Source organism: Cyrtonyx montezumae, unplaced genomic scaffold (genome assembly GCF_038088225.1).
Source record: "Cyrtonyx montezumae isolate F1298 unplaced genomic scaffold, pur_monq_1.0 scaffold_3, whole genome shotgun sequence".
In the NCBI taxonomy this organism is placed as follows: Eukaryota; Metazoa; Chordata; class Aves; order Galliformes; family Odontophoridae; genus Cyrtonyx; species Cyrtonyx montezumae.
In genome coordinates, this window is record NW_027072034.1 from 94,266,359 (window position 1) to 94,277,897 (window position 11,539).

At 40.6% G+C, this 11,539-nt stretch overlaps 1 protein-coding gene across 1 annotated transcript in view; it reads left to right on the plus strand.

The window, feature by feature from the left end:
* The window catches only part of SCUBE1 (signal peptide, CUB domain and EGF like domain containing 1), a 204,350-nt gene that overhangs the window by 181,310 nt on the left and 11,501 nt on the right, over positions 1–11,539 (plus strand). Inside the window, exons 12-17 of the mRNA XM_065742416.1 lie at positions 2,587–2,706; positions 4,100–4,192; positions 5,239–5,355; positions 7,466–7,624; positions 8,749–8,952; positions 10,143–10,304. Of these exons, the coding sequence (XP_065598488.1) occupies positions 2,587–2,706; positions 4,100–4,192; positions 5,239–5,355; positions 7,466–7,624; positions 8,749–8,952; positions 10,143–10,304 (855 nt within the window). The remainder of the gene's footprint in view (positions 1–2,586; positions 2,707–4,099; positions 4,193–5,238; positions 5,356–7,465; positions 7,625–8,748; positions 8,953–10,142; positions 10,305–11,539) is intronic.

Genomic DNA, 11,539 nt, shown 5'->3' on the forward strand with positions numbered 1-11,539 from the left:
GGGACTCTCCCTCTGTACTCAAGCCAAGCCAGGAAGGCTTTTTCCAGCTACCACATTTCAGTTGGCCTATTTCATCCCAACCTTAGTGGGTTCTTCCCAAAGTCTCGCCAACCCAAAACTGTCCTACAGAATTCAGATGCTGCAGCTCTGATTTCTCCTCTACCTTGCTGCGGTTCAGTGGTGAGGTAAAGGAGAGGAAAAATGGCATTTCTACAGCAACAAGGCCAGTTAGGAGCTAAATAAGAGTCAGCCAAGTTCACCTTGCATGGTGAGCATGATTGGATGAAGCAGAAAAGAACAGAGGAAAAGCATATGTACCTGAATGTGCATTTATACAGGGCTGAAGCAAGAACTACTCTACAGACACCTGCTCAAGATTCAGCCACCTGATGCAGCATGAAATATCTGTTTAAAGAGGTGCTCAGCACCACAGCCAGCAGTTAATGCAAACAATAAAACTCTGAAGGAAATGATTGGAGGAAAGTGAGTGGTGAGGCTGCCTCAGTGCAGATAGTGATGGCATCTACAGGCTGTAGCTGAGAATGGTCATTTACAGGGAAAGGTATATTTAAATAATACTTGAGTACCAAAAGATGTGAAATTAAAATAAATGCAGTATCTTAATTATCAGTTGCATACCATCACCTTTAGGGTGAAGCATAGAACTTGTCTAGAAACTCCACAGTTTCATGTAGGATCAGCTAAAACACAAACTGTCCCTCGCCAAAATACAAAGAACGATTCGTGAGTAGGACCTACAAGATATTCTGTCTTCATCTTGCTTTGAAGTCATGACGAGAAGCAGGACATATCCATTGTATGAGCTGCAATGTGCCTTGTGTGGTGGGTGCTGATGAGGAGCAGCTCACATTTATGTACTGCAACTTGGGGCATTTTGACTTTGGCTGAAAGGATCAATGGGACCATCTACTCCCAATCTCAGCATCTGCTACCTCACCCCTGCCTGGATGAGAAGTTTTCTACCTCCAGAAGGTTAAGAATGGAACTGAAATATAAGCCTGTGAGAAATGGAAAATGTTTTCACTGTCAGTCTACATAAACAGACCTTTATGAGAGGGATTCTTGTGTATGTCGTTGTAGTTGGCCCATAGAGCTGGAGAGCTGCACCTCCAAAAAAGCAGTACAGGTCATCTCACGTCATTAGTATTACCTATTGCTTCTGTGATGATATTGTGTGTGCAGCATTATGCTCATAATTAGAGATTCCTGTATTTCAGAGTACAGATGACAGATGATGGAAAGTGAAGTGGGTTGAGAACTGGCTGACTGGCAGAGCGCAGAGGGTTGTTGTTGGCGGTGCAGAGCCCAGTTAGAGGCCTGTAACCAGCAGTGTCCCCCAGGGGTCCGTGCTGGGTCCAGTCTTGTTCAGCATCTTCATCAATGACCTTGATGAGGGGATAGTGGCCACCCTCAGCAAGTATGCTGATGATACAAAGTTGGGAGGCTTGGCTGACACACCTGAAGGCTGTGCTACCATTCAGCAAGACCTGGACAGGCTGGAGAGCTGGGTAGTAAGAAACCGGATGAGGTTTAACAAAAGCAAGTGTAGAGTCTTGCACCTAGGGAGGAATAACTGCATGCGCCAGTACAGGCTGGGGGATGAGCTGCTGGAGAGGAGCTCTGAGGAGAGGGACCTGGGTGACCTGGTGGACAACAGGTTGACCATGAGCCAGCAGTGTGCCCTTGTGGCCAGGAGGGCCAATGGCATTCTGGGATGCATTAAAAAGAGCGTGGCCAGCAGGTCAAGGGAGGTGATCCTCCCCCTCTACTCTGCCCTGGTGAGGCCTCATCTGGAGTACTGAGTCCAGTTCTGGGCTCCCCAGTATAAAAATGACAGGGATCTCCTGAAAAGAGTCCAGTGCAGGGCCACTAAGATGGTGAAGGGCCTGGTGGATCTCCCCTATGAAGAAAGGCTAAGTGAACTGGGTCTGTTTAGCCTTGAGAAAAGAAGACTGAGAGGGGACCTGATCCAGGTTTATAAATATCTGAGGTGTGGGGGACAAAGTGGTGAGGCCAGACTCTTTTCAGCAGTGTGTGGAGACAGGACAAGGGGGAACAGACAGAAACTGCAGCACAGGAGGTTCCACATGAATGTGCGCAAGAACTTCTTTACGGTGAGGGTGACGGAGCACTGGCACAGGCTGCACAGGGGGGTTGTGGAGTCTCCTTCTCTGGAGATATTCAAGACCCACCTGGACGCCTACCTGTGTGACCTGGTGTAGGGAACCTGCTTTGGCAGGGGGGCTGGACTTGATGATCTCTTGAGGTCCCTTCCAACCCCTGTGATTCTGTGATTTTGTGATTCAGATCTGGACTTGAACAATCCAAAATAAGAAGATAGGAAAAAAAGACTTAGATCCTAGACCTAAAAATCTGAAGGAGTTTCATTTCCAGGTCCAAGCTCAAGATTCAAGTTTCTTCTCTCATGATATATGCTTATTTCAGAAATGCCTGCACCTGTGATTTTTCTTGATTGCCACTTCTATATTTCCTCACTGTTGTGAACAAGTGAATGCGCAGGGTTCTGGGTTGGATAGCTTCTGATTTTTCTTCTTTTGTCCTCAGAGATGGTGAAATGTCTCCCGAATGCCAAACCAGCTCCCAAGGCTCAACTAGTGTGTAGTAAGACAGGAGGAATAGAGAGCTGCTTCCTGTCATGCCCCTCCAATACTCTTTTTGTTCCAGGTTTGTACAAAACATCTGTTTTCTGAAGTCTAGTATGTGACTTGATGGTTTTTCTCTGCTTATGTATTCATGACTCTTGCATTCGTTTTTGTTACGGACAACTGTAAGTGAGCAAAGGTTCACTGTAAATTAAATTTTATCCAAACATGAACATGATAAAATACAAGATTTTCCTGCTAATTTTAAGTACTGTTTTTCAGTACGAATAGAGAGCCCTGAGCCCCTCCATGCATCTGCTTGAAATGGTGAACCCAACATATCCAGAAATAGTGTGATCAAGCAGGAGTGGAAACAAATTGAAAAGTGGATGGCTCCTCCTAGATAATTTGGCTTAGAGAACAAAGCATGAGGCATGGGCAGGAAAGGAGTGCTGGGGCATCCCAAGCAATTTAATATTCTGACAGCTGCACCACATGATCAAATTATGATGCCACAGTAGCATAAGACTTCCATCCGGGGGCACCATGGAGCAGTGGATGACCTAGCAGCAGCTTAAAACCTGCCTTACTGTCTCATACAAAATGGGTATAACTTAATCTGTCTCAGGAGGCTGTACAGCTAAACCCTCACTCACAATTTGTTGTTTCTATTCCTGGCTGTTGCTGGATTTCAATAAACTTTGTTTGCAGTAGTTTATCTGAATGTTATAGAAAATCAGCATCTCACTGTGTGCTTTTTTTCCCCTCTCTTATCATTTGCTACATGTAAGTTTCATCTACACAGTTTTGCAGGGCAGCAGAGCCAGGACGGAGGTTGATATTACTTCTCTATGGGTGTTCTTTTTCTGACACAGGATTATTTTCCATGAAGACGTCTCTACTTTTCATGTTATTCTTGGCATTATATGCGGCAGAGCTGTTCACACATTATTTTCAGCTTAGCAGAGATTATTTATGCATTTATCTAATTTGTATGCACCAATACAGAATTTTATCTGTGCAGTATGTAAACTCTTTCATAGTTCTTAGTATGTTATTTTTTGTTTCTGCCAAAAAATGCATCAATCTGAAGCTAACTTTATTACTGATGCACATGATTTACTTTCTAAATCACAGAGATGATCAAAGCATGAGGATTCTGCCATGAACAAACACAGTAAAATATTTCTGATTTGTGCACCATGGAATTATTTGTCAGCTAATGTCATGCCAAACTCTTTATGAAATGTAACATTTCAGTGCTGAAAGAAACAAACTACAGTCAATGCTGTGAAGCAGTAGCCTTTGGTAAGCTACTTCAGCCATTTAAAATCCAAGTTCAGCACTTCAAATGTCTCATTATTTGACAGCATTGGTGTGCACAGACATGGCACGTTAGTGCTGAGAGTGCCAAGCAGAGCAGGTGTTTTGTGAGGCTGGTGCTGTGAGTGCTGACTGCATGTTCTGCTTCACAGATTCAGAGAACAGCTACACACTGAGCTGTGGTGTTCCTGTCCAGCAAGGCAAGGCACAGCAGAAGCGCAATGTCACCCTCCCCAGCTGTGCAGGTAGGTGATGCCCTGCTCACCTGGGCTGTGGCCTCTGTGAGGTGGGTGATGGAGGCCTAGAGGTGCAAGGTAGCTCTGAAATTACACAAGGCCTTAAGAGTTGCATTCAATAAGTGCAAGCTCTGGAGTAATTTACTTTCTGTGGTCCAGCGACGTGACAGTGTAACATGTAACATGACATAATGGCAGTTCTTCACTGACTAGGAGATGAGAAGCCCAGTAGCAACACAGCAGTCAAAGGCAATTTGACAGCTACAAAGACCTTACTGAGGAGCATGGAGGCTCGGGGCATTGCATTTCTGTAACCAGAAAGGTTACAAGACTTTTATGAGCACATTTGGTGTGTTGTTCATCTTGTTCACAGAAATAACTGGATTATTTTGCAGAGACATTTCAAAATTTAAAAAGCTGTCACTCGGTATAAAATAAACTCAGCTCTAGAAGATGAAGTCTGGCAAAATTAGAAGCAGTTAAAACAGCATCCAGCGGAGGGAAGTATCAACCCGTTTCACATATCAATACCTGCCATGCTTCTCTCCAGTTTCCCTGTTCTCTAACCACATACTTGTCATATATTTGGAATGCAATAGGAAGTACAGTGCTGTGGAGTTAACGCAGCAGCCCATCTGTCTGCTTGTGCCACAGGTGCAAGTAACCTCTATAACGCTTTCAGGGTTGCTTCCCATTGCACCACTTACTTCCCTGCTCTAACTCCAAGGGGCAGCCTGCAGAAGCAGGAAGGTGACAGCCCCTGCCATACCTTTTACACCATGGAATTTGTGAGGCAGTCAGTCAGCAGTTGCATTTTTTAATCACTGCATACTTGGGGCCTTTAAAGTCATGACCGGCTTGAATGTCTGGGCTCAAGTGCTTATGGGAAATAATAAACTTCTGCAAATGGATCCCTTTTCACAAGGTGTATATCTCTTGGTCTGTGTATTTTCTGTGTTGCAAAAACTCTTTTGAGTCTGTTTTCAGAAATAAATTTCAGGCTTCATCTCATCTGCACCACAAACAGTGTTTTGTTTTTTGTTCTATATCAACAGATTCCTTAGCCCCTCCAATCAAGCAAAAAGCCCGTTTTAAAATTAAAGATGCAAAGTGCCACTTACGGCCTCGTAGCAAAGAAAAAACAAAGGATGCTGGGAAGCAAGCTGTGTTAGGTACGTGGTTTCTCCTAACACGTATACAGTGTTGTAATTTTTTGCTTGTTTGTTTGCTTGTTCATGTAATTTGTTTTCACATCTCAGTCTGAAAAACGTAATGCTTTTCATATTTGGATTTGAATTTAAGATCAAGCCATGTTTCACGCTGTAACTGAACAGTGCGGTGAGTTTGAATGTGACAGTGTTGAAATGTCACCAGCTGCTTTAAGAAATCTTTGTCCAAGACTGCATGAATTTGGAATTAAGCTGTTCCTTTTTCTGACATTGGTAATGGCTGAAATATCTTGAGACAAAAAGCTAGAATTAATTACATGAAATAATGTCCATTCAGTTTGTTTTTTCCAAGATAAGTTTGTAAAAGAACATGTATACTGGCAAAAGCTATTATTCATTTGTGTTACGTTGGATTAGTATCCTTTGCAGCGGCAAGACAACCCCTACACAGGAAAGTTATAATCAAAATCTGATTTTACACAGCCTTAGATCATTCGTTACACTGGAACGAGTAGTTATGCTGTGAGAAGAAAGATTTACGAGAAGATTTAGATATAATTACAAAAATAGGTAATTAAAAAAAAGATTTATCAGGCTACATCAGAGCAGTCAAATGTTATTAAAAAAACTCATTGTGATAAGGTATGGGGCTCTGTTATTGCTAGTTTTTAACTTCATTTTTAAGGCTAAACAAAACATTATAAAAGCGATATATTTTTAACATATTTTTATGCCATATAATTCTTGTCCTCCATCCCCTTGAAACAACAGAGTAGATTAAACAATTGAAGAGTATCGTGGTGTTTTTGCTCTGTATTTCCACAGCTGAAATATTTGAAGTTCATTTACATTTAATATTAACTCAGAATTTTCTGGACTTTAACACACAATATTGGTGAGTCTGCAACAGCTCAAGTTGTTGCCTAGAGGAACTTAGCAGCTTATAGAGAATGTCTTCTAGTGACACATTCTCTGTTGTGAGTCTGTCTTACCACTCTTGCTAGTGAGAAGTCAAATGAATGCTGAATAGAAAAGAGAAAAAATAGCTAACCCAAAAAAATGCTAGCGGTTTAAAAATGTTATGCTTTTAAATATAGACTTGTATTTTACCTTTATCATGCAGTCTAAACATTTATATTTATAATCTCCTGAATTTTCAAGCATTTGGTTTAAACAAGTCTCAGTTGTCAAGATGCTTACCTTGTCCTTATGTATTCTCTTCTTTTAATAAGATGTGATTATTTCACCGATTTTTAAAGTCACAGAAGATCTCTACTGATCCATACAGACACCACTAGAGTGTATTTCTTGATGCATTTCTTTGGCCCTTGCTTGCTTTGTACTGTGTGTTACATCATCTGAACTCCTGGGTCTAACAGTAAGATGATACCATAGAACCCCACACTCCAAATCAAATCTTTACGATGACTTAGTTGCTAGAAATTTCTCCCTGAGGTAGAAGGTCGCTCACCTGTCAAAATAAGGATGTTTTTCATGTTGAGTTATATTTATATAACAAGAAGATGTTCACGTGATTGTGTCCCAATGGACTATGACCTTTCTCCTCAGCAGCAGCAAGTAATTGAAGGGTGCATTAATTTCTTCTGTCCTGTGCTTTTGCCTCAGTTTAAACCTTCCAATATATTTTCATAGCTTCCCAAGCAAAGCCTTTTCAAACCTTTGATATCTGGCAATTGTCACTGCTCAAAGAGATAGAACACCAGTTAGTGGTTTCTTGAGGCCCATACTTGTGGGTTAGTCCTCGGCCTGCTGCTCTAATGAATTTGTAAAAACTGATTCTCTTGCTTGGTATAACCATGAAATGGCTGTATGTAATTTTGCAGCTCTTAACTAATTTCTGTAAAGAGCTTCCTAATTCTTATGCGGAAAAGATACAGGAAATTATAGGCACTGTAGATATCACTAAGCAGCTGAGCATCACCACACCAATGCTTTTGCCTCCTGCTTTCACCAACAAAAGTGCGTAACTGCATGTGAAAGTTACGAAACCTGTCACTGCTTTAATGATAACCCAGCTGAGATATCGCTCGTTAGCCTGCCACTTGTTACCTTGCTACTTGATTTCTTTTTTGTGTGGTTTCTCTCATGAAAGGAGGTCAATTCCCTTGTACAGACAACTGCCAGGTGACTTTTGTGAATCTCAAGTGTGATTCCTCCAAGAAAAAGCGCCGGGGCCGCAAGTCTCCATCAAAAGAAGTGTCCCATATCACTGCAGAGTTTGAAGTGGAGATGAAGTCAGAAGAAGTCTCAGGTTTGTGACAGATTTCTAAGTCTGCAGAGAGAAACCATAATTTAATTCCTGAGTGTGTTGTTAGAATCTTTTTGATGGTATTTCATCAAGCTGCCGTGCGAAACTTGTAGCACAAGCTTCACTCAACAGTCTTTTCAAACTCAGTTTCCAAGATTTATTGAAAGGAGTTAGGTATGAAATTAAGCCAAATAACAAAGATTGGACCTACAGCAAAAATCCCTCAAGGCCTGGAGCTAAGTCTTGTATTTTAATTTAATCTGATTTCCTCAGAAAAGTGAAGTGCTAATTGATGCATAGAGAATGTAAGGATTCGCTAGAAGTTTTGTTACACTGATCCTAAAAATATCCTACAAAATGTAAGTTGCTGAAAATTCTCTGAGAATTGAACATTTTTATCACACTTTTGATAAAGTCATGTATTCATAACTTCAGGAAGAAAAAGAATCGCTTCAAGTTATTCATGATGTACTGTATTATGCTATAACGTTCAGCCAAAGAAAATGTAGGTTGAATTCTATAAACATGTTAGACTTCCAAGACAGATTTCTTAACCTGTGTGGGGTATCTCAGTGCCCAAGTGGTCCAAACAGCTAATTGTGCCAAAAGGCACCTTTCTTTGTGTCAATTATGTATTTTGATCAGGAATGTGGGGAAAATTCCTAATCAACTGAGTGGACTGAGAAAATTCAGAAATGCTGGTGGTGTCTGACAGGACAGCTACCTGGAAATACAATGCAGTAATTCAGCCTCCTCTAATGGTGCACAAAGCACTAGTAAAGCATAGTACAGCACTGTTGCACAGTGCCACCCTGATCCTTCTGTCTAAACTGGTGTTTTCTGCGCCCTCTCCCTGTGCACTCAATATAACCAGATTTCTTGATGATTGAGATACCAGCGCTCAGTGCCCACTTAGAAGCCATGCAGCTCAGTTTGATGGACGTCAGCATACTACTGGCTGGCCCCATGAAAAGCCTGATTTTAAATACAGTGAGCTGCTGTACAGTGTATATGGAGAAGGCAATGAAGCAAACAGGATTTGTAGTGCAATGCAGGCTTTTTTGTTAAGCACCTCTTTTAAGCATCCATCTCAATTGCTTCTAGTTTTCTTATCGTTTCCCATCTAGACACCTGTAACATTGACTGTGTTCGGAAAAGGATGGAGCAGAAGCTGCAAACTGCAATCAAAACATTGAGGAAATCTATTAATAAACAGCAATTTTACATTCAGTTTTCTGGGACAGAATATGAAGTGGCTCAGAAGCCAGCTAAAGCTACTGAAGGGCATGAAGCTTGCAGTACAGGGCAAGTGCTGCAGGATGGAAAATGCGGTAAGTCCCAGTTGATCCCATTCAGCCATACTCCAAAAAGCATATTGCCACTACATGTTGGCCACTATTTCCCAGTTACTCCCAGTGTCTAGTGAAAATACAATTACAGTTCTGTAAAAAAGTGGAATAGCGTTTCTCTAGATGCAGTGTATTTAGTTTGAAATTGCTTATCTTACTTTCTTCATCACCAAGTAATCTGTGACCTATACATATATTTATATTTAACACTCAAAAAGTCCAATTAAAAATAGAAGGAATAATCTACAGAAATCTTTTCTAGCTTTATGTAAAATATCTGATTTCTTTAAGCTTTTTCCATGGTTACTAGGCTCTAGTGCTAAGGTACTAATACAAAACTACTACTGGCAGTTCTCAACACTGTAAGGTTTCTAATCACTTGGAGTCATATTTTCAAATTCAGCATATCTGTTTTCCCAGCTGCAATTAGGCACCAAGTCATTTACAAGCAAAAAGGAGTTAAGTGCAGATCTGGTAGATGCCTCTAATGAATTGTTTCTGAGGCTGCTTTCATTACATAGGAAAAGTGATTTGAAAGCAGTTATTGAAATGCTGCTGCTCTTACTGTCTAGAAGCCCATGCATTTTAACTACTGATATCCAGCAGAGAAAAACATCTAATGTAAATGTGACCTGTTACAGTAAGGGGAGTACACGGATTCATTTATATACTGCAAATGCCTTCTGGTTGGGCTATTTGAATGACAAGAAAAAGAAATCATTGCATGGGATACGCTGCCCTCAGAAAAATCACCAGAACTGATTACAGGAGAAAGATTTTCTTTATTTGTTCATAAAAATTACACATAATTTAAACTAAAGATTCACATAATTTCCCATTCATTACCCAACACTGCCTTAATTAAACTGCAATATACTGTTTGCAGACTGCATTAACTTTATTAACAACATATATCTGATGCTTCAGCACAGTAGAATGCCATTTAAAAGGTTAGACAGTAGAAGAAGGACCTTGCTTGCACTGATGTAAATTGACCACAGATCCCAGATGGTCCTCTTTACATCAGGTGAGGATCCTTGCCTAATGCATGCAAAAGTGCCACTAATGATACTGGGATTGAACAGACCCATCTCCTCTAAATGTTTAATATAAAGGAAAACGATGTGATCAAAATGAAAGTCTTTATGTGGATTCCCCTTTTCTTTTCTCAGTTACCTGCAGCACGGGCACCTTTTATAGCGGAGAACATAATCAGTGCGTTCCTTGCTCACCAGGAACATACCAAGATACAGAAGGTCAACTAACCTGTGAGCCTTGCCCAAGTAATGATGGACAGGGAGTAGCAGGCGCCCGGAATGTGTCAGAATGTGGAGGCAAGTTTGATGTGATTGTAAAAGGATTAGATGTTGCCACACAGTCTGTGAGGTGTGGAGGCTAAAAGAGAGGAGAGCCATCCACACTTCTGTCTTGTAAAGGTAACAGAAGAAATCTCTGTGCTCTTACAAGCAATATACAAAATGTTTTGGCCTGTTCCATCCACTGACATGCTGACATTGCCAACTGAAGGTGGGACCTGCTGCAGCAATGTTATGGTATGAAAATGAGCAGGCCAAGCTAAGCTCCTTACTTTACAAGTCAGGTATGGAATCTGAACAGACATACCTCGACTTGTAAGGACTCATCAGGTATACTGCAAGCCAGAGGGATAGTTTACTTTGGGCTGTTATTGGTGACTCTAATGACATTGCTGATTTAACATTTTGCATGGGGTGCAGTTTTCCTGGTCTCATCGGCAGCTGCTGTAACTTTGAGGGGTCTGTACCTGGCCTCAGAGGTAATGGTAAGTGTCAGTGCTGTATGAGTTCACTGTAGTTTTTGGCAAGTGACACCACATCTCTGACTCAATATCATTATATATAAATTGGATTATAGTGATGATAATCCCTGGTTTCAGAAGAGAGCCGCAAAGTTCAGTTTGTAAATGTGTTTATTCTAAATTGTTCAAGATGTATCACTGTTAATTATTTTATCTACCTTATTTCACTACAGATAAGCAACATCTAGTAGCTTTTTTCTTTGAAAGCAATCTGTCCTATCTGCTTTGCCAGTTCTAACTTTAAAACTTATCCATATAATTTACATTAATGCTTACTTCAAGGATATCTAGAGTGAGCACACAATGAATGACACTTGGGAAGCTGCCATTTTTCTCCATTCACTGCATAAAAAAAGTCTAGTGTCTCCAGTCAAACATATGGTAGATTTTGCTGATAACTCTGTATGCAGGAACTATCATTGCAAAAAAAAAAAAAAAAACCTTGAAATGCTTGTACCTCTTAATTATGTTGACTGTTGTTTGAACAAAATCCAACAAGAATAGATTATCAGACTTTAAAAAAGTGTTGATATAGTTTATATACCAAAGTAGCGCAACAGTAGGAAAAGGTATTTTTTATTTCTCCTGTGGCAAAGTTTGAATTTGAATTTTTGTTCTGCACAACACAAAGAAATCCTTCTGGTTATTTTTGCAGAGTATTTCTCTGGAAATGTTTGCTGTCAGATCTCAAGAGGGTTTTTTTTTTTTCTAATCAATTCTCCCCTTTTCTTT